Raw genomic sequence first — 21937 nt, 5'->3', positions numbered from 1 at the left:
GAGAGGCACCATTTACACAGACAGACATGATCAATGCCCTCTGCATTGGCCAACATGGCAGATCTGTACCCTCAACTGTCCTACCTACGGCAGGCATTGCCAGTCAATCACCTCTCTGCTCAGTCTGGACAAGGACCCAGAATCCTTCTCCTCAGAGCACCTCGGGCCTCAGACAATCCCTGCCCGCTGCTCAGAGCAGGCACATGGATGCGAAGTATCTGCCATCATTTGCCCTGACCTCCTGGAGCTTGCCCAACAAGGAGAGGTGGGGAAAAGACCAATTCACTGCTTTATTGGGAGGGGAATACACTCCGTTACAATGCAAGGCCCCGAGGCCAGCAAGATCTCTATCTCGAGATACAGCTGGCTGGCCGTGACGCGGTAGTGGCCCTTAATGAAACCCCGGGAAGCACAGGAGCGGCACCGCCAGAAGGCCTGGATGATGCGGACGGCGTGGAGCAAACGGCAGTAGCGCAGGCGGACGCGCCACATGCGGACCCAGGACTGCAGCCGGACCGCCGCCCACTCCTCGCGTGTGAAGGTCTCCAGCGCCGCCCGCCGCCTCTTCTCCAGCAACTTCGTCAGGATCTGCTTCCACCAGCGCTGAATAACTAAAGCTCCGAGGGTGGCGTGCAGCAGCGTCCGGCGCACCAGGGTGCCCCGCCACCAGGCCTGGATCTTTACTACTGCCAGATTACTAGTGCGGAGCTTATTTTGGTTTCCTGGGTTCTTGCAAGGAAAAAGAGAGGGCATTCAGAGAATGGTCCCCACCCACTTCAGCCCCAGGTTTTGCCAGGAAGGGACCCTGGCTCCCTATCAACAATCACCCCTTCTTCTAAACCTCAGAGCACCGGGCAGGGCACTGGCTGGAACCAGAAGACCCGGTAGGTGACCTGTCTCTGTCCTTCCCTGGTTAGTGGACGTGGCACATCACATAGCATGTTGACATCTGAATCTTAGAGTCCCCATCTGTAAAATTGGGGACATCTGCCCTGGCTCCCAATTTAACATGGATGGACTAAGCCAGCCTGGGGCAAGAACACCAGGATCTATGGGTCAAAGGATTACCATGTTTACCTAACCAGGGTCTATGACCCTTCCCTTCAGACCCCACACACCTGCTGGAGAAGCAGCAACTTTTGCTAATCCGGCACTTTCATTTGTCCATAACATGCTGTCTTCCTCGGCATGTCATAGTATTAAAACTTTCTTCTGCCCCATAAAATTCTGTCCTATTTCTTCCCCATCTTCACTTCTCGTGACTTTCACACTTTAAATCTTAATTAACAAGCAAACACACACGCACTCTCACACACACACACACACACACACACACACACAGCTGATTAAGCCCAGCTTCCCATATGTTGGCCACTCCATTCTATAAACATGGCCCCCACATTCTCAGCCCCAGCCCTGTGTGTCAAGAGGGTCATATTTCTCTGGGTCTCTTATTAGCATCATCTGCTCTCTTCATTTCAACCTTATTCACATTGTTAGGCTGAAAAAGACATGAAGAAAGAGGACAGACAAGAATGAGTTGATGCCTGTTCTTAACTCCAAACCATGCAGAAGACACTGGCCACAAGCAGTGGACACAAGGGCCAGAGGCATCCACGCCGGTGCGCCTCCTACCTCTTCCTTCTTCTCTGAGGTCCGTGGTGCCGAGGACGAACCCGGGGGCTCCCCTACCTGCTGAGGCTCATCTTTAGTGTGCTCATCAACGTTTTTAGGCTGGCCTGTCTCCTGCAATCAGCAATTAGGGGAAAGGCAAGAGTTAGACTGCTCTCCCGCTCTCTCCATTCAGTGTCCCATACATCCCCAGCTTCCAGGGCCTCCAAGAGTGTTCAGATGTCAGGGAGTCCCCATTCTGAGAGGTCTACCAGGACAGCCCTAAAAGCCTGGTGTGTCTATCTCTTACTCACCATTGGTCCCACATGGATTGAGTGTATAGATGGTTCAAATCCCCTCAGATCTGTGTTCCTCTAGCCATGGAATGGGTAGAAAGAGTGAAGGGGGAGACCTATGATGTCACAAGGGCAGCTATGACTCAGGCACCAGGATGGCTCCCAACGGTTGAGCCCCCTCCAAGGAAAAGACAAAAATCTGTCCATTCTTTTCTGCTGGAAATGGCCAAAGCCCTGACTACAAAAGCAAGATACCAGAAATACTCGCCCATTCATATAAAGGTGTATAGTCAGTCATTGGTACTATCTCCAGCTGGTAAAACTGTGGATTGATTTAATGGTTTACAGTGCCTTCCTACTATGGAATAACTGTTAAAGATAATGAATGTGATCTATATGTACTGGTGAGGAAGTGTATACAAGATGCATTTATAACTGAAAAAGTTGAAGATCATTATGAGCCCATTTAAGTAAATAAAACTATCAAGATACATAATTATACATACATGTTGTAAATGTATATAAAGCGAAAGACAGGTATATACACCAAAGTGCTACCAATGAGTCCCATAAGGGATAAAGTTAAATTGCTTGCCTAGCCATACAATGCCCAGGGAAATCTATAAGGCCCCAGGATGAGCTGCCTAACAGAGACTCACTTCAGCTTTAAGAATACACAGAGGCTGAAAGTGAAGGGATGGGAAAAGATAGTCCATGCAAATGGAAACCAAAAGAGAGCAGGGCTAGTACACTTATATCAGACAAAATAGACTTTAAGTCAAAAACTGTAACAAGAAGCAAAGAAGGTCATAGAAAATGATAACGAGATCAATTCATCAAAAGGATATAATGATTTAAAGACACACAACCAACATTGGAGCACCCAGATATATTAAGCAACTACTAACACATCTGAAGGGAGATATAAACAACAATATAATAATAGTTGGGGACTTCAACACTACACTTTCAACAACGGATAGATCATCCAGACAGAAAATCAATAAGGAAAAATTGGACTTGAGCTATACTTCAACCAAATGGACCTAACAGACATATACAGAATATTTAATCAACCTGCATGAGAATACACATTCTTCTCAAGTGCACACACAACACTCTCCAGAATAGATCATGTTAGGTCACAAAATAGGTCTTAACAAATATAAGATTGAAATCATACCAAGTGTCTTTTCTAATAACAGTGATATGAAACTAGAAAATAATAATAAAAGGAAACCTGGAAAAGTCACAAGTATGTGGAAACTAAACAACACGCTTCTGAACAACAAATGAATCGAAGAAAAATCAGAAGAGAAATTAAATAATATCTTAAAACAAACAAAAATGGAAACTCCATATACCAAAACTTATAGGGTGCAGCACAAGCATTTCTAAAAGAGAATTATTAGCAATAAATGACACATTAAGGAAAAAGATCTCAAATAAACAACCTAACTTCACACCTGAAAAATTAGAAGAAAAAACAAACAAGAAAAACTAAGCCCAAAGTTAACAAAAGGAAGGAAATAAGAAAGATCAGAGCAAAAATAAATAAAATAGGGATGAGAAACACAACAGAAAAGATCAACAAAACTAAGATAAACAACACTGACAAAACTTTAGACTAAGAAAAAAAGAAAGAAGACTCAAATAAATAAAATCAGAAATGCAAGAAGAGACAATAGAACAGAAATACAAAGGATCATAAGAGACTACTATGAACTAAATGCCAAAAAGGTGATAACCAGAAAAAAATTGATAAATTCCTAGAAACACACAACCTACCAAGACTAAATCATGAAAAAATAGAAAATCTGAACAGACCAATAGTGAGTAAGGAGATTGAAGCAGTAATTAAAAACCTCCCAACAAACACAAAAAACCTCCCAACAAACACAAAAAACCTCCCAACAAACACAAGACCAGGACCTGATGGCCTTACTGGTGAATTCTACTAAACATTTAAAGAAGAATTAATTCCAATCCTTCTCAACTCCCCCCTGCCTCTCCAAATTAAAGAGGTGGGAACACTTTCAAACTCATTGTATAAACCAGCATTGCCCTGATACTAAAGCCAGACAAGGACACTATAAGAAAAGAAAATTACAGGCCAATATTCCTGAAGAACATAGATATAAACATTCTTAAGAAATACTAGCAAACCAAGTGTGTGTCCTGCCTGGGCCGCCTGGGGTGGGCCACAGAAGAATCTGTGGATGGCAGCCACCCATGTTGGGCTTGGAGGTGCGAGTGGCTGGGTGGCGAGCTGAGGCCAGCTGCCGGCGGTGTTGGGCTTGGGGATGCTCAACAAGAAGATTCTGAGATGTGCAAACACTACCAAGTATTGCCCAGGATGGGTTCCCTTAGCCCAAAGAATTTAAAGTCTGTCTGTGGTAATGATGGCCAGACATGCAACAACCCCTGCATACTCTCTCAAGAAAACCTAATACGCCAAACTAATACATACACATGCATCAAAGGGAGGTGTGAGAATAGCAGCCCAGGAACAACACCTCTCAGCATGCTAGCCTCTGACAAATGCTGCAAGGATTGGTGAAAGCCATGAGGGAAAATGGATGCCTCTATTCTGAATTGCCTGCCTTCACCATATGTATATACAAAGAATTCTTCAGAGCTCATCTTATTAGCTATAGAAAACAATAGAGAGCTGTTGGGGGAATGGGCTCACGGACTTTCAGTCTTCTCCGTCTTTCCTTGTATTAATCGATTCTGTGATTGGAAGGCACAGAGACATCTCCACCCAATCTGTGCTCTGCTAACTTCCTGATCACACTGCTGTCTGTCCAACTACTTGTTCAATAAAAGTAAACCCAGCAGGAAAAAAAAAAATATTAGCAAACCAAATTCAACTGCAAATTATAAGGATCATACACCAAGATCAAATGGGATTTATCTATGGAATGCAAGGAGGTTTCAATATATGCAAATTAATAATCATGATATATCACATTAACAGAATGAAGGATAAAAATCATATGACCATCTCAGTAGATACAGAAAAAGCATTTGATAAAATTCAGAATCCTTTCATGATAAAAACTCAACAAATTTGGTAGATAAGAAATGAACCTCAACATAATAAAGGCCATATATGACAAGCCCACAGATAACATCATACTCAATGGTGAAAAAGCGGAAAGCTTTTCCTCTAAGATCAAGAACAAGACAAGGCGCCACCTCTCACCACTCCTATTCAACATCACACTAGAAGTCCTGGCCCAAGCAATCAGGGGAGAAAAATAAAATAAAATAAAAGGCATCCAAATTGGAAAGAAAGAAATAAAATTATCTCTATTTGCAGATAACATGATCCTAAATCTAGAAAACCCTAAAGACTCCACCAAGAAACTGTGAGGACTAATAAACAAATTCAGTAAAATTTCCAGATACAAAACCAATATACAAAATCAGTTGCCTTTCTATATACTAACAACAAACTATTGGAAAGAGAAATTATTAATAAGAAAACAATCCCATTTACAATAGTATCAAAAACATTAAATACTCAGGAATAAAATTGACCAAGGAGGTAAAAGATCTTTACACTGAAAACTATTAAGACATTGATAAAAGAAATTGAAGAAGACACAAATAAATGAAAAGATACCCCATGATTCAGAAGAGTTAATATTGTTAACATATCCATACCACCCAAATCCATCTATAGGTACAATGCGATCCCTATCAAAATCTCAATGGCATTTTTCACAGAAATAAAAAATAATCCTAAAATTTATGTGGCACCACAAAAGACCCTGAATAGGCAAAGCAAATCTGAAAAAGAACAAAGCTGGAGACATCGTACTCCCTGATTTCAAACTATATTACAAAGCTAGAGTAATTGAAACAGTATGGTACTGGCATAAAAATAGACACATTGATCAATGGAACAGAACTGAGAGCCCAGAAATAAATTCCTACATATATGATCAACTAATATTTGACAAGGAAGCCAACAATACACAATGAGGAAAGGATAGTCTCTTCAATAAATGGTGCTAGGGACACTGGATATACACAGCAAAAGAATGAAATTGGACCCCTATCTTACACCAATCACAAAAATCAACTTGAAATGGGTTAAGGACTTAAACATAAGATATGAAAGCATAAAACTCCTAGGAGATAACAGGGAAAATGCTCCTTGACATTGGTCTTGTCAATGATTTTTTGGATATGACACCAAAGCACAAATAACAAAAGCAAAAATCAACAAGTCACCCACCCCCTAATTCCAGTTTCACTTTCTATAGTTTCAGTTATCTGTGGTCACCTATGGTTCAAAAATATTAAATGGAAAACTCCAGAAATAAACAATTCATAAAATTTAAATTGTGCATGGTTCTGAGTAGTGTGATGAAGTCTTGTGCTGTCCCACTCACCCCACCCGGGACACAAATCATCTTTTCATCCAACGTATCCAAGCTGTATACACTATCCACGCCTTAGTCACTCAGTAGGCATCTAAGTTATCAGATTGACATTGTGGCATCCTAGTGCTTGTGTTCAAGTGACACTATTTTACTTAATAATGGCCCCAAAGTACAAGAGTCATGATGCTGTAAATTTGGATACGCCAAAGAGAACCTATAAAGTGCTTCCTTTGTGTGAAAAGGTGAATACAGTACAGTAAGATCTTTTGAGAGGGAGCAAGACCGCATTCATATAACTCATATTACAGTATATTGTTATCATTGTTCTATTATCAGTTATTGTTAATCTCTTACTGTGCCTGATTTATAAACTAAACTTCACCATAGGTATGTATGTATAGGAAAAAACATAGTCTATATAGGGTTTGGTACTATCCATGGTCAGACATGCACTGGGAACATATCTCTTGTGGATAAGGAGGGGCTCCTGTAGATCAGACTAAAGAGCTTCTGCACAGCAAAGGAAGCAATCAACAGAATGAAAAGGCAAACTATGTAATGGCACAGAATACATGCAAATTATATATCTGATAAGGGGTTAATATAAAAATGTAACTTAATAGCAAAGAAAATAACTTACCTGATTAAAAATAGACAAAGGGGTCAGCCCGGTGGCTTAGGCAGTTGGAGCTCTGTGCTCTTAACTCTGAAAATTGCCAGTTCAATTCCTCGAGTCCTGCAAGGGATGGTGGGCAGCGCCCCCTGCAACTAAAATTGAACATGGCACCTTGAGCTGAGCTGCCGCTGAGCTCCTGGATGGCTCAGTTGGTTGGAGCACGTTCTCTCAACCATAAGGTTGCCAGTTCAACTCCCCAAGGGATGGTGGGCTGTGCCCCCTGCAACTAGAAAACAGCAACTGGACCTGGAGCTGAGCTGCGCCCTCCACAGCTAAGATTGAAAGGACAACAACTTGACTTGGGAAAAAAAATAAATAGGCAAAGGACCTGGATAGACATTTTTCCAGAGAAGACATACAAATAGCTAACAGGTAGACGAAAAGATGCTCAACATCACTAACCATCAGGGAGTGCAAATCAAAACCACAATGAGATACCACCCCACACCTGTTAGAATGGCTATTATCAAAAAGACAAAACATAACAAGTCCTGGAGATGTGCAGATAAGGGAACCCTTTGCACTGTGGGAATGTAAACTGGTGCCACCACTATGGAAAGCAGTATAGAGGTACCCCAAAATATTAAAAATAGAACTACCATATGATCCAGCAATTCCACTTCTGGGTATATAGCCAAAGGAAATGAAATCACTAACTCAGAGATATCTTCACACCCATATTCATTGTAGCATTATTCACATTAGCCAAGATATGGAAACAACCTGTGTGTCTGTCAGTAGATGAGTGCATAAAGAAAATTAGATAGCTAGATAGATGATAGATAGGTAGGTAGGTAGGTAGGTAGGTAGATTTTGGAATATTATCTATCTATCGTTCCATGAAGAAGGAAATCCTTCCATTTGCAACATGGATGAACTTACAGGACATTATACTAAGTGAAATAAGTCAGAGAAAGACAAATATGTATAATCTCACTTATATGTGGAATCTTTAAAAAAAAGGTTAAACTCATAAAAACAGAACAGAATGGTGGTAAGCAGGGACTGAGGAATTTGGAAGATGCTGGTCAAAGGACACAAGTGTTCAGTTATAAGATGAGTAAGTTCTGGGGCTCTCAGGTACAGCAGTGACTGTAGTTAATAATACTCTATACAAGTATATACTTGAAATTGGCTAAAAGAGTAGATATTAAGCATCCTTACCACACACAAAAAAGGTAACTATGTGAGGTGATGGATGTGTTAATCAAACTGATTGGTAACAATTTCACAAAGTATACTTATATGAAATCATTTCTGTACACTTTAAATAAATTAAATAAACAAACAAAATATACTTCAATAAAGCCGGAGAGAGAAAAAAGAGAAGTATAAATGAACTAAATTCCAGAGTGGGACTATTGCTTTCTAGTTGCACAGAGGTTGATGGCTGCTTTCATGCCTGTGGATATTTACCAAGTTTCTGGATACAGGGACATGGAGGGGTGGGTCTTCCACATACACAGAAATGCTGCTGGGTAGGGGACAAACCAGCTGAACTCTCAATTGCTGCATATGAGCTGTTAGGTTTGTTGAAATCTGGGAAGGCCCCACACAGAGTGAGTTCTCTGCAAACATCCTTCTCCCCATGCGACTTCTGCTGGGTCGGCAGCAGCACAGAGCCAGTGGCTGAGCTGGATGGCAGAAAGGGATCTCAGGTCTCACAGTGCTGATTCCACAGTTCTTAGGAAGAGAGAGGTCTTATCCCACCCTCAAAACACTTGAAACGAGCTGGATGAGAAGCAACTAAAGTGGCATCCCAAGGCCTAACCCAATTGAACTCCTGATTAGTTGAAAAATGACCTCCCTCTGTCTCTTCTGCTTTTATCCACCATGTTCGGCATACAATTTAAAAAGTGAGACACCTGAAGAAGTAGGAAAATGTGACCTGTAATCAAAAGGAAAGATCAACAGAAGCAGAGCATAAACGACTCATGTTGCAATTCGCAGACAAGGACTTAAAATAACTGATATGATGTAAATATGAATACAATGGACAAAGAATTTAGAGGAAAAGGCAGGGAAAATGGAGGATTTCAGCAGACAAATGGAAACTCTAAAAAACAGAACAAAAACTAAATAGAAATTCTAAAACTGAAAATTACAATATCCAAAATAAATAATTCACTGGATAGGGTAACAAAAGAAAGCATTATCAAGCTCAAAGTCAAGTAAAAAATTATATAAACATGAAAAATGCAAATAAAATCACATATAGTCACAACAGTGAAATTACTGAAAAAGTGTTTTAAAAATCTTTAAAAACCAGAGAAAAAGGTCTTATTACATTTGGGGGAAGAAAAATTAAAGTGACAGATAGCGTGTCATCAGAAACAAATGGAATCCAGAAGAAAATGGAATGACGTTGTAAAGTGCTAAAGAAATGGAGGTGGGGTGGGCAGGGTTGCCGGAGGAGTCTACCTAGAATTCTATACTCAGAGAAAATATTAAAAAATAAAGATATGGAAGTAAAACAAAAAGGTCTGCTCTTACCACTTCTGCTTAACAATGGACTGAGGTCCTAGCTAGTACACTAAGGCAAGAAAGTGAAATAAAACGCCTAAAATTTTTTAAAGTGATACACAGACAATATGATATGTACATTAAAATTTCCAAAGAAATCTACCCAAAAAACTATTAGAGTAAGGGAATCGAGCAAGCATGGATGGTACCCATGGTGTTATTTGCACATATCTGTGAATATTCTAAAATCCATTAAATTATACACTTTGAATGGGTAAACTGTATGGAATATGAATGATATCCCAATAATGCTGCTTAAAAATAAAAATAAAAAGCACCCCAAAAATCGAAAGATACAAGGGCAATATATAAAAATCAACTGTACTTCTATACATCAATGAACAGTTGGGAAATTCTTGATATAGAAGTGCAAAGATGAAGGACTTACATTATCTGATTTCAAGACAATGGTTTACTGTCCTAAAAAACTGTGAAGTTACAGTAATCAAGACAACGTGGTTTTAGTGTAAGAAGAGACAAACAGATCAATGAAACAGAATAGAGAAGGCAGAAATGGACTCACATTTATAATCTATTGATTTTTTAATGTACCAGGATAATTCAATGCAAAAAGGAAATGCGTTTTTCAATGGAAAAAGAATCTTGACCCCTAACATCGTAGACAAAAAAATTAGTTCAAGATCTATCATAGGCCTAAAGAAAACTAAAGCTAAAACTATAAAGTTTCTAGAAGAGAACCCATGAGAATTAATTTGTGACCTTGGAGTTGGCAAAGATTTCTTAGACAGGACAGCTAAAGCACTAAGTATAAAATACTGGTATATTGGATGCCATCCAAATTAAGACCTTCTGTTCATCAAAAGACAGCCTGTGACTACAGGCTTGGGAAAAGGACATTTACAATACATATACATGACAGGACTCTTCCAGAATATAATTGTAGAATATAACTTCTACAACTCAATAATAAAGATAAGCAACCCAATAAAAATGGTCAAAAGGCTTAAACCAATACTTCATATAAGAAAATAAACAAATGGCCACTGAACGCATGAAAAGTTGCTCAACATCATTACTTATTAGGGAAAGGCAAAATTTAAACCGCAACATACTCGCATTGATTGACTGAAATAAAAGGAAAAAATGAGAACCAAAGGTTGCCAAGATGGAACAACCAATTTGGAAATCAGTGTGGCTATTTCTAATAAAATGAAGCACACACCTACACCTACACCTACTCTATGACTCAGCAATTCCACTCTTAGGTATTTACTCAAGAGAAATGAAAATGTATGTCCATAAAAAGGCTTGTACAGGAATGTTCACAGCATTATAATCGTAATAGCCAAATACTGGAAACAAGTCAAATGACTATAAACAGGAGAATGGATAAATAAATTTTGAGTATACTCATAAAATGACATATTATTAAACAATAAAAAACAAAGAACTAATGATATATGCAACAACATGGATAAATCCTACAGACATCATGTTGAGCCAAACAAGCCACACACACACACACACACACACAAATAGTACAATTCAACTTACAAGAAGTTTTAAAACATGCAAAACTAATATACAGTGAGACCCCAAGTGGAAACCCAGATCAGCAGGTAGGAATATCGTTTCCCCAAAATAAGACCTAACCGGAAAACAAGCCCTAGCGTGATTTTTCAGGACAAGGTCCCTTGAACATAAGCCCTAATGCGTCTTTTGGAGCAAAATTTAATATAAGACCCGGTCTTATTTTTGGAGAAACACGGTATAAGCCCAGAAGTGGTAAATGTGTGGGTAAAGAGAAAAGTTCATATTTAAAATTTTCTTTAAACACTATTGAATCCAGTACTAGGAAGATGGAGCTAAGTGTACTACATCCAATCCTTCTCAATGATTACAACCAAAAACTTTGACTAGAATACAAAAAGCAACCAGACTCTAAAAAGTAAACAATAACGGATGGATTGGGGAGAAAGTCAAAACTTGAAGAACGATCAGATCCAGTTTCCAGGTAATTTGAGGGCAGCCCAAAGTACAGAACTATACAAGTATGGACAGCACATAATCCAAGACAAAGCCCCTCTTTTTTAACAGAGAATCAAAAAAAAAAAGAAAGAAAGAAAGAACGAAGAGACCTCAAGGCAGAGACTATGGACAGCGTCCATTCCTTTTTTTTTTTTTAACTTTTTTTTTGGTGTTTTTCTTTTTTCTCCCATGGCTCTGCCCTCAGGTTAAGTACCATAGCTGCACTGCCACTGTGGTGGTGCTAGGAGCTCCTGAAACACCATCTCCTTGATAGAGGAAATGTTCAGGATACAATCCAAAATTACTCAACATATGAAGAGGCAGGAAAATCTGACTCTCAAGAAAAAGACAATGTTAGAAGTATCACATGAAGACTTTTAAGCAGTTATTATAACCATCATCCAGGAGATAAAGGCAAACTCTTTCTCAATGAATGGAAAGAGGCATTCTCAGAAGAAACATAAAAAATAAAACAAAAAACAAAATAAAATGAAAATTTTGTAACTGTAAACTACAATATCTGAAATAAAGAATTCACTGACAGGCTCACTAACAGAATGGATATGACAGAGAAATTAGTCAGTGAGTTTGAACATAGAGCACAGAAATTAATCTGAACGGAGAAAAATATTGAAAAAATAGAGCCTCAGCAATCTGTGGAACAGTATCAAAAGGTCTAACATTTATGTTATCGGAGTCCCAGAAAGGAAGAAGAAATTGTGTAGAAAACTTTTTGAAGAAATAAAGGCTAAAAACTTCCCAAATTTGGTATAAGGTATAAATTTATAGATTCAAGAACCTCAGCAAACACCGAAAAGGATATACTCAATCAAAAACAAAAACCTGATTCAAAAAATGGGCAAAGGACTTGAACAGACATTTCTCCAAAGAGATACTAATGGCTAGTAAGCACATGAAAAGACGGTCAGCATCACGAATCATTAGAGAAATGCAAATCAAATCTACAATGAGATACCACCTTACACCCACTGGGATGCCTATCAAAACGTATATATGGTCGAGAATGTAGAGAAATTGGAATTCTTGTGCACGGTTGGTGTAATTACAAAGTGGTGTAACCACTATGGAAAACAGTATGGCAGTTCTTCAAAAAATTAAAGTAAAACCACCATTTGATCCAGCAATACAGATTGACTACATATCCGAGAAAACTGAAAGCAGGTTCTCAGATATTTGCACACACATTCATAGCAACATTATGCACAAATAGCCAAGAGGTAGAAGCAACCCAAATGTCCATTGACCAAAGAATGGATAAACACAGTGTGGTATATCCATACACTGGAATAGTATTCAGCCTTAAAAAAGTAGATGAACCTTGAGGACCTATGCTCAGGGAAATAAGCCAAATAAGCGAAAAAAGAAAAATACTGTATGATTCTACTTATATGAGCTGTCTGAAGTCTTCAAATTCATAGAAACAGAAAGTAGAATGGTTACCAGGGACTGGGGCAGGGGGAAATGGGGAGTTAGTATTTAATGCTTATAGTCTCAGAAGCACAATGAAAGTTCTGGAGATCCATTGCACAATGTGAATATACTTAACACTACTGAAATGCACACTCAAAAGGTGGTTAAGATGGGATATTTTGTTTTTCACTGTAACTAAGAATCCAGCTATCACAAGAAGTCTCAGCTGACCAAGGCTGAGACTAGAAGCCATAGGAGAAATCATTTTATTTCAACTTCAAGGACATTTGTTTTCGAACTTGAGCTTCTTCATGAGAATGTGCTCATAGGAAAACGGTTCATATATTAAGGGGCCTTTCAGGGTTGCTTGCGTGTTATTCAGGTGGTAAGCTTATGCCATCATGAGCTCAATTTGAGGCAGGACATGGAGAGTGAATTGTATCAGCAATAAGAGGATTTTCAGGGGTTCAGTCTGAACCAGACCCTTGTGGCACCAGGAGAATGTAAGGCAAGGGGAGGCCTCAAGAGTGAGGGGCTTCCACCCCAAGAGGACCACGGTGCCCCTTGAGAACCACAGGCTCAGCAGGTGGAGGAAAACGTCAGAGCAGAATCCTTACCACCCCAGCTCTTCGCCACCGAGGAGACCTCCGGGCACTTCTGTACCTGCAGTCAGCCTCTCTACCTCCCCCCGTTCACTTCACCCCAGGGCAGGAGTCAATTATCCACTGGGTGAAGTCAGGAGACAGAACATTCCTTTGACACATTTACCTGCCAGGGTCACTGCTGCAATGGCTCATGCAGTAGGGCTGTCACTTGGATCAAGGACAGAGCCATTCCCAACTCTGCCCTTGCCCCCAGCAGTAAGCCGTACAGTGTCCCACGGCCACCCCAGGGCAGTCTGTCCCCTCAGCTTCCTGATCTGGCCTGAGTGGGGCAGGGCAGCCTGACCTGGAGGCCTGGCTGTCTTCACGTCACTTCTCAGACCCCACAGCCTGCCCTTACACACTTAGACAGTGGGGCTTCTTAGCTTCTGACCCCACCAGCCCAGAGCAGAGCAGAGGGTGGGGAGCAGGCCTAATGAGGCACAGAGGACATGCAGGGACCAGGAGTCAGCTGAGGGCTCCATCCTCAAGTTCCCTGGAAAAGGACAAAAAGCCCGCAGGCCAGCAGACGGGCAGCACAGACTGCTGGAGGCTTGGTCCGCCCCAGGCCTTTTCCAACCCAGTCCCTGCTGGCCCTCCTCCCTCCCTACCCAAGAAGCTGCAGGAGACAAGGCCCAAAAGAGCATGCTTTTAATACAAAGAGGGCGGGGCATGGCCTGGGAAGGACTTAAATAAAGGGGATGGGACCATCAGGAGCCCACCGCCGTGGGCCTGGGAGCCCTCCGGAGTGGGATGATGCAGACAGAGTTCCGAGCCTCCTTGATCCGCCACCATCGGCCGAGCCTGCAGGGGAGAGGGAAGAAGCTGAGGTCTGGTGCCGCCCCACGCAGTCTCCACTGCCATTCCCACCCAGCGCCCAGCCAGTGCCCCCTTGCCCCACCCTCACCCCTCCCGGGGTGCCTCATACCTGTGCTCCTGCCCCACCCCGGCCACCAGGAAGTCCCCAGCGCTGGAGAACTTGAGGCTATTGATAAAGCCCACCTAAGAAGAGGGAGGGACAACGTAATAGGATGTGAGAACAGATTCCCCCACCACAGGCCAAGCATGCTGGTCAAGGGCTTGGCCTACCAGGCCTGGGTTCAGTCCCCGCTCAGCCTCCTACCACCTGGGCCAACTCTTCACCCCTCAGGGTCTCAGTCGCCACAGGGCTGAGAAGGGGAAGCAGAGCGCCAGCCTCGCAATTTCGAGGATTAAGGAGACAGTGTACACCCACCAAGTGTCGCTATGGCCCAGGGCCTGGCTCCTGGCTGTGAGGCCCGGGGACCCCACGACCATCCCCACTGACGTAAGTTCTGCACGGTCACCAGATGTCGTTGACAGAACCTGCCACTCTCCCCTAGGTCACCAAAATCCACACTCCCTAGCGTGGCATCAATCTGGCACCAGCCATGCGGAGCTGATCACAGGGCCAGGCCCTCCACGCTTTTGCCCACAGTTCATTGCCTTGTACCCAGCACCGAGGACAGGGCCAGGACGTGGAGGGGAGTGGAGGGGAAAAGGGAGAGGGAGGGAGAGGGAGGGAGGGTTCCTGCCGTGCCCCAGCGCTAGGAGCTGGGACTAAAGAGAAGTCATAGAGTGCCCTGCTCTGAGGAGGCGCCCTTCTGGCAGAAAAAACAGTAAAGGGCCTTGGGAGTGTGGCCAAGACGGGCCGAGCATTCAAGCCCCACTCACCAGGGGGATGTCGCAGAGAAGGTCAAGCCGCCGGAAGCCCTCCCCACACTGCCAGAGCCGCACGCAGGAGCTGTGGGAGCCTGGGGGACAGGGAGCCGGTGAGCACCGCTGCCCAGCCCACCCTGGGAGTCCCTCTTAGCCACACAGGACACTCACCTGTGGCCACAAGGTCTGTGTTGAGCAGGGCTGCCACTGACGACACCCAGAAGGGCTGCTCCAGGCCCGGCTCCCCACGCAGCCCATGGGCGTCACGCTGCAGGGCAAGTGGCCGTTTCTTGGAAAGGCCCCACAAGGCCACAGAGCTAGGAACAGGGAGCAGGGAGCAGAGTCAGTGAGGGGGCCGGGGTCAGGGCAGAAAGGCCACACAGTGGGAAGGGTCACGTGGACACCAGCTGTGGGACGCAGACAAGGGCACCAGAGGTCTCTGCCTGTGTCCCCATCTGTGCAAAGAGGTTACGACAGCTCCGCAGCAGGAGCGACCCTACGAGGGGAGTCCAGGAGCAGGGCAGTGGTGGGAGACATCCGCAAGGCAGCTTACCCATCGTCTGCGCCTGACACCATGTGCTCCTCGTTGATGAGCTGGACGCTGTCTATGGAGCCCCTGGAGAAAGGAGCAGTGAGGGGCATGATCCAGCCCCAGCCCGCCCATGGAGCCCCGCCCTGCGCGGCTGCCACCGCCTTACTGGTGGCCGTAGAAGACAAGCTGGGACTCCTCAGGGATCTTCCACACGCGCACAGTCCCGTCCCGGCCCCCAGCTGTCACGCAGCACTCCCTGCCCAGAGCATCCAGCGCTGCCACAGCGTCCTGGTGCCCAAAGCTGGAGGGGGCACAGAGAGGCCTGGCGTCAGTAGTGACATCGCACACACACACCCGCACACCCTCTCCTCACACACACTCACAGCGTCTCCACGTAGGAGTTCTCTGCCACATTCCACACCTTCACAGAGCGGTCGTGGGACGTGCTGTAGAGCTGGTGGGTGCCTCTACGGAACGCCAGCCCCTAAGGGATAGAGCAAAGGGGGCCTGGACTACAGCAGGCGAGGCAGAGGTCAGGCCCAAGGAGGACTTCCCCAAAGACAAGTCACATGGCACAGGGAGCCAGCTCCCCGGGAGCGTTCTGTGGGGCACTTCTGTGCAGCCCTACCTGGAGCCAGGGGAACGCTCTCCTGCCCTCACCTGTCCTGGAGCAGGTATAGTCCTCTCAGACTTGGTCCCCCCAGCTCTTCCTGTCCCTTTACCCCATTCTGGTCCTTTACAGTGCTGCTCACTACAGCAAAGCACAGGGCCCCCGAAGACAGGTACGCTCTGCCTCATTCATCCCATTCCCCAGGACCCAGCACCAAGCCTGGCCCACTCAGGTGCTTGCTAAATGTCCGCCCAAGGAGGCCCAGCTCCTCACCGACACGGCATCCCGGTGTCCCGTGAAGGTATACAGGTGCCGGCAGCTCTGGGCCTCCCAAATCAGAATGAGCTTGCTGCGGTCACCGGAGGCCTGTGGGGACGAGGACAATGGCCACGGGCACCCACTGTGTGCCCAGACCTCTCCCCCACCCCCAGGACCTGCCCTGCCTTACAAGGTACTTGCCGTCAGAGGAGATGGCCATGCAGAGGATGTGGCTGCTGTGGCCGGGGGACTGCCCCTCGGCACCCTTCTTGGCTCGTGGGATCACGTGAAGCTTCCGTCCACTCTCCACGCTCCCTGACACCGGGGGAAGAGAGGCTGCTGGGATGGGGGACAGGACTGGCCGGCAACTACTCAAAGGCAGCATGGGGCCCTGGGAGAAGTCCTGGCCTCAGGGCAGGAGACGTGGCTCAGGCACTGTGAGCCCCTGGACCAGTCACCTCAATTTCCTCCTCTGTTAAATGGGGACAATAACCCTAAAGGACAGCCATGAAGCCCAGAAGAGGAGGAACAGGAAACCGCTTTGGGACTGACGTGTGAGTTCTTCCTGTTACTCCTGTGGGTGGAGGCGGCTGGGAACCCACGAGCACCAGCTCACTCCCAGGGCTGTGCAGAGCCTCGAGGGGGCGCTAGTCCAGCTGCCCACGTGTAGCGTCAGTTCCCATTAAATCATCATCCTGCCTCTGCTCAATCGTCTCCAATGAGTGACAGGGAGCTGATGAGCCCCACTTCTGGACAGAAGCTTCCATGCCACCCAGAAAACACTTCACTAGGAGCAAACCAGCCTCCAGAAGCAGCTTCCCTATTGGGCCTCAGTTTGCCCTGATAACTCCCTCCTTCCAGACCAGCCCTCCCGGATGAGCCCTGGGGGCTGCACCCCCACCCAGGCACCCACTCACACTTAATAATGGTGCAGTCCTTGGCAGCAGAAAAGATGGCCAAGTCGTCGGGGGTGATAACCAAACATGTGATGGATAGCTGGTGACCCCGTAAGATTCGAATGTCGGCCGGGGCTGGGGTCTGGATCTGGGCAGGCAGAGCTGGGTCACTGCAACTGGGGGCGGGAAGGTACCCTACACACACACACACACACACACACACACACACGCACACTCACGCACACAGACACACAGATGCACATGTACACACGTATACACACACATGCCACCCCTTCCACCTCCCTGCCCAGATGGAAACTGAACCCAGGGCTATAAGGACCAGACCCTGACCTGGCCCTGTTGGTAGAAGTGCCACCGTATTCTCGAGGAAAGACCCCCACAACCTGAATCCCCAGTTGGGTCATCTGCCCACCTACCCGGGTGGGACCACCAGTTCCCTCCAATCTCACACCAAAGCGCTCTGCCCACTCACCTCCTTTGCCACCGATTTCTGCAGCCTGCCCCTCTGCTCAAGCTGCAGAGAGAGGAGAGGGGTGAGGTCCCAGGGGCCAGGCCAGCCCCACCCCTTCCTCCCACCACCCTCCAGCCACACATACCACGTCCTCCTTCAGGCGCCCTGCCACCTGGTCCTCCTCAAACTCACGGGCTTCTGCCTTCTCCTCCTCTGTAGGACAGACCAGACCACGTAAACCCAGGCCGAGACCCCACTTTTCCCTTCTCATCCTCCCCTGTCACCTCAGACTTGGCCCAGAACACAGGCTGTGTCCTTCGGGTCGTTCAGGCTACCTCGGGCAAAGAGGAGGGAGGGCATTTACTTATTAGATCAGTGAAAGCCCCCTGAAGGTCTGGCCTGTCCCCAGAAGCCCACTAGAGCTCCTGGCCGCCCTCCCACAGGGCACCCACTGCGTACCTGCGTCAGTCAGCCATCAGGTGGCTGGGGCCACAGCAGGCAGGCTCAGGGTCAGGCCCCGCCCCTCACCTGCTCAGCCCACATGCTCACCTTGCTGCCTGAGCTGCTCAAGGTAGAGTTTGGCCAAGCGCAGCTTCTTCTCCTGTGCGGTTTCCTCCAGCTCCTCACCCTCCTCTTCCTCCGTCCTCCTGGGAGTTAGGCTGTGGGCAGAAGGGTGTGGGTTTCAGGAGACTCACCCCACTCCTCTGGCCACTAGGACCATGCCTCCTGGCTGCTCCCCCGGCCAGCTCCCCGCTCCCATCCTTACCAAGCCTCATGGCCGATGCTGCCACATGCAGAAAACTGAAGACATGACTCACCAACTGAAAGGGCCCACCCAGTGCCCGACTTAAGCGTGAAAACAGACCCAAAACTCAAAGACATCACTGAGAAATCTCTCAACTCCAGAGGGAAAGAGAAGGTTCTATAGGCTCCTGAGAAAAATCACGTCGTGTACAAAGGGTCAGGTCAGGAATCAAAATGGCTTCAGACGTCTCAACAACAACACTGACAGCAGGAAGACACGCGTGCTGCACACGAAAATCCTGATGGAAAATGCTAACCCCCGGAATTCAATGCCAGCAAAACCATCAATTATGAGAGAAGATATGGTCAGATGTCTGAGGTGCCACAGAACTGGTCCTTTCTCCTTCTTTAAGGATGGAGGATGGGCTCCCAAACAAGAGGGTACACTAAGAATGAGGACAGCACGAGACAGGAAACAGGACACCCAACCCGGAGAACAGGGAAGGTAGCTCCCGGAATAACAACCACCCCCAGACATGGTGGAGTAGCCAGCCCAGATCCGATGCAAGGACCCCAGAGGCAGACATGTTGGGTCTGTCATTACCCCATCCTCATTACCAAGGCGCTATCCTCTGTCCTGAAGCTTCGTTCGTCTTGGCTTGAACTTGTGCTGGTTTCCCCTCTATGCCCCAGACCCCAGACCAGCTGAGACACTCACTTCACTTGAGTCCTCCTCTGACTTACTCCTGGGAGTTGGAGGTAGGTCACGGGAACTCAGGAGAAAACCCAGGGCAGTCCATTCCCTCTGATCACACGCCTACAGACATCTAGTCCCTGTCAGGTGCCCACCTGGTTCCCAGGTCTCATTTATGACCTTGACCTAAACTTTCCCAGAAATGACCTTGGAAACTCTCAACACCAGACGATGCTCCTGAGACCAGTTAGTACCTGGTGCCCAGTAAGCCTTCAACAGGGTTGGTGCTGCCCTTCCCTGCACAGCCAAGGTTAGGACTTCTACTTGGTTTACCCAAACTAATCAATCTATTGTTTGGGGGTTCACACACAGGAGACAGAACTCTAAAGAAAATCGAAACAAGTATACACTGTATGATTCTAATCACATGACATTCTGGAAAAGGCGAAACTCTAGGGACATGGTTACAAGTGGGGAAGGAGAAGAACTGACTACAAAGGAGTGGGGGAATTTTGGAGGGTGAGGACACCCTTTATATCTTGACAGTGGTGGGACTTATACTATATGCATCTGTCAACACTCACAAAAGGTGAATGTTACTGTATATAAATTATACCTGAATGAGAAAATGAAAAAAAAAAAAAATAAAGAAGGAGAAAAAGGAAGGAAGGAAGGAGGGAAGGAAGGAACGAAGGAAGGAAGGAAGGAAGGAAGGAAACCAAAGAAATGACTAACTCATATCAGGAATGGCAGTTGGGGCTTCTAAATGTCTAAACGGTCTAGTTCTTAACCAAGGGGGTAGGTGCAGAGGTTCGTCATTTCCTCATTATTCTCTGTAGTACAAATACATTTCACTAACTCTTCTGTATCTAACATATTTCACAACACATTTTAAAATATTTTAAAGTGTTTAGCAGAGGGCTTGGCACACGCACACCCACAATAACCTCGGGACTAAGAAAAGTATATTAAGTCTTTCTGTGAGCAGGTTAAGGCCAACAAGTAATCAGTTTTAGAAGCAGAATTTCTAAAGCCAACTCTTAAGGAAGGCCCAGGATTCTCTGGTCTGAGAGCTTCCATTCCACAGGGTCAGGCCTGACATTTGCTGGCCCCCTGTGAAACCTCGCAGCATGCCCCACCCCCATCACCTACACAATGAGGGGGAGGTATTCAAAGCCCTCCATAATGTGGATGCACTCACCACCTGCCTTCCTGTCCCCTCCATCTCCCATTCTGGCACACTCACACCCCAGACTGTCTCTGATCCCTGAATGCCTTCCCTACCTTTCCATGAGGGACTGTCCTCATCTCCCCAGGCCCCATCCCCAGAATACACAGCTGTAAGACATACATCCCATTACAACACATTCAGTCTTCACCTGCCCATCTCTGTACTCTCAACAGTGAAGCCTGTCCCTGGCTGATGTTCCCAGTCAGGAGGGAGATCAGTAATTGTAAAATTGTGGGAAAAGAGAATGAAGAACTAGCGAGCATTTCTTCCATCCCTCCCTCCTTGCAAGTCAGTCTAGCCCGTGCTCAGCTACCTGCCATGAGCCAGGGAGGTAGGTCCTCACTGGTCTCCCATTGGGGCTGAGGGGGTCTTCCCCACACAGACACTGTGCAGGGGAGGAGATGAGACTTCTCAGGGTCAGAAACTGGAGGAAAGAGCCAAGACCTGAGAGTCAAGGGCCAGAATCCTGGGTTCTAGGCCCAGCTCTGCCCCGATTCACTGAGTCTCTTCCATACACCATGGGCCTCAGTGCTGCCTTCCACCAGGTGGAAAGGAAGAACTCACCTCTCATTCTCGGAGTCGCTGGAGATCTCCTCATTCATCTTGCCGCCACCTTTGGTCTTGCCCCTGTCCCCAGCAGAGTCGGCCTGGGAATTATATGATCCGTTCTTGGGTCAGGGGTCCCAACCACTCCGGCACTGACGGACCCCTTCCGGTCTCTCAAGAGCCCCGGGACTGGGAAAGGCGGTGGCCCCGGCTCAAGTGCAAGGCCTTCCAGGATTTGGCCAGCAGAGAGAGCCACAAGCTGACTCCAGGTGGAGTCCGGGGAGAAGGCTCGGGAGGGGACAGAAAAAGGGATGGGAGGGGACGAAGGTGGGATACAGGTGGAATGACAGTGGTCCCAGTAGCAGATCTGATCCCGGCCCGCAGAAGCGCCATGCTCACCTTTCGCCGCCGCTTGCCGGCCCCTGAACCGACCCGGGCCCCCGTGGCCGGCTTTCCGCGCTTTCGAGCTACCGCTGTGGCCGACATGCTGCCCACCGTGTGTACTGCAGACGCCGGGACAGCACTCACGTGGCGTCCGAACCCCGCTGCCTGGCAAGACTCTGTGCAGGGATAGGCTCCCACCGCCCGGCGGTCCCCGCCTCCCACGGCTCCATTGGAGCTTTCGCTAGGTTGTGTCACGCCCCCAAGCGCCCATTGGGTTAACGCTCGTGACCACGCCTCCCAGAGCTCCCACAGGCTCCCGTGCCAAGCTT

The 21937-nt window shown here is 46.4% G+C and overlaps 2 protein-coding genes across 3 annotated transcripts; both read right to left on the bottom strand.

Annotated features, from left to right (window-relative positions):
• Positions 1-271: 271 nt before the first annotated feature.
• Positions 272-14044, bottom strand: LOC109459089 (IQ domain-containing protein F1). Of its 2 annotated transcripts, XM_074312242.1 has the most exons (4): positions 3815-6929; positions 1926-3772; positions 1636-1746; positions 272-729 (listed from the first exon to the last, which is right to left on the bottom strand). In XM_074312242.1, exons 2-4 carry the CDS (start codon positions 1926-1928, stop codon positions 283-285), a joined length of 561 nt encoding a protein of 186 aa, XP_074168343.1. In that variant the 5' UTR covers positions 1929-3772; positions 3815-6929; the 3' UTR covers positions 272-282. The 2 variants fall into 2 exon arrangements, with proteins under 2 accessions (XP_074168343.1, XP_074168344.1); XM_074312243.1 differs by lacking the exons at positions 1926-3772; positions 3815-6929 and adding an exon at positions 6945-14044 and having other exon boundaries at positions 272-1746.
• A 155-nt stretch (positions 14045-14199) lies between these two features.
• On the bottom strand, positions 14200-21785 carry RRP9 (ribosomal RNA processing 9, U3 small nucleolar RNA binding protein). Its single transcript, XM_019753283.2, has 15 exons — positions 21624-21785; positions 21243-21325; positions 18559-18668; positions 18155-18222; positions 18031-18072; positions 17559-17685; positions 16832-16956; positions 16657-16749; positions 16157-16257; positions 15940-16074; positions 15795-15857; positions 15413-15558; positions 15257-15336; positions 14493-14566; positions 14200-14368 (listed from the first exon to the last, which is right to left on the bottom strand). The coding sequence occupies exons 1-15, from the start codon at positions 21708-21710 to the stop codon at positions 14275-14277; spliced, it is 1428 nt and encodes a 475-aa protein (XP_019608842.2). The 5' UTR covers positions 21711-21785; the 3' UTR covers positions 14200-14274.
• Between the last annotated feature and the right edge of the window lie 152 nt (positions 21786-21937).

This window comes from Rhinolophus sinicus, linkage group LG10 (genome assembly GCF_036562045.2).
Source record: "Rhinolophus sinicus isolate RSC01 linkage group LG10, ASM3656204v1, whole genome shotgun sequence".
NCBI lineage: Eukaryota > Metazoa > Chordata > Mammalia > Chiroptera > Rhinolophidae > Rhinolophus > Rhinolophus sinicus.
Note: the sequence above shows the minus strand (reverse complement) of the source record. Positions and strands in the feature narration are given on the sequence as shown.

Coding starts and splice junctions, on each gene's coding strand:
- LOC109459089 (XM_074312242.1), bottom strand. Junction 730..1,635: donor CCTCAGAGAAGAAGGAAGAG/GTAGGAGGCGCA, acceptor TTTCCTTGCAAG/AACCCAGGAAACCAAAATAA.
- RRP9 (XM_019753283.2), bottom strand. CDS start 21,710: ATGTCGGCCACAGCGGTAGCTCGAAAGCGCGGAAAGCCGGCCACGGGG. Junction 21,326..21,623: donor CCGGCAAGCGGCGGCGAAAG/GTGAGCATGGCG, acceptor TATAATTCCCAG/GCCGACTCTGCTGGGGACAG. Junction 16,258..16,656: donor GACACCGGGATGCCGTGTCG/GTGAGGAGCTGG, acceptor TCTATCCCTTAG/GGGCTGGCGTTCCGTAGAGG.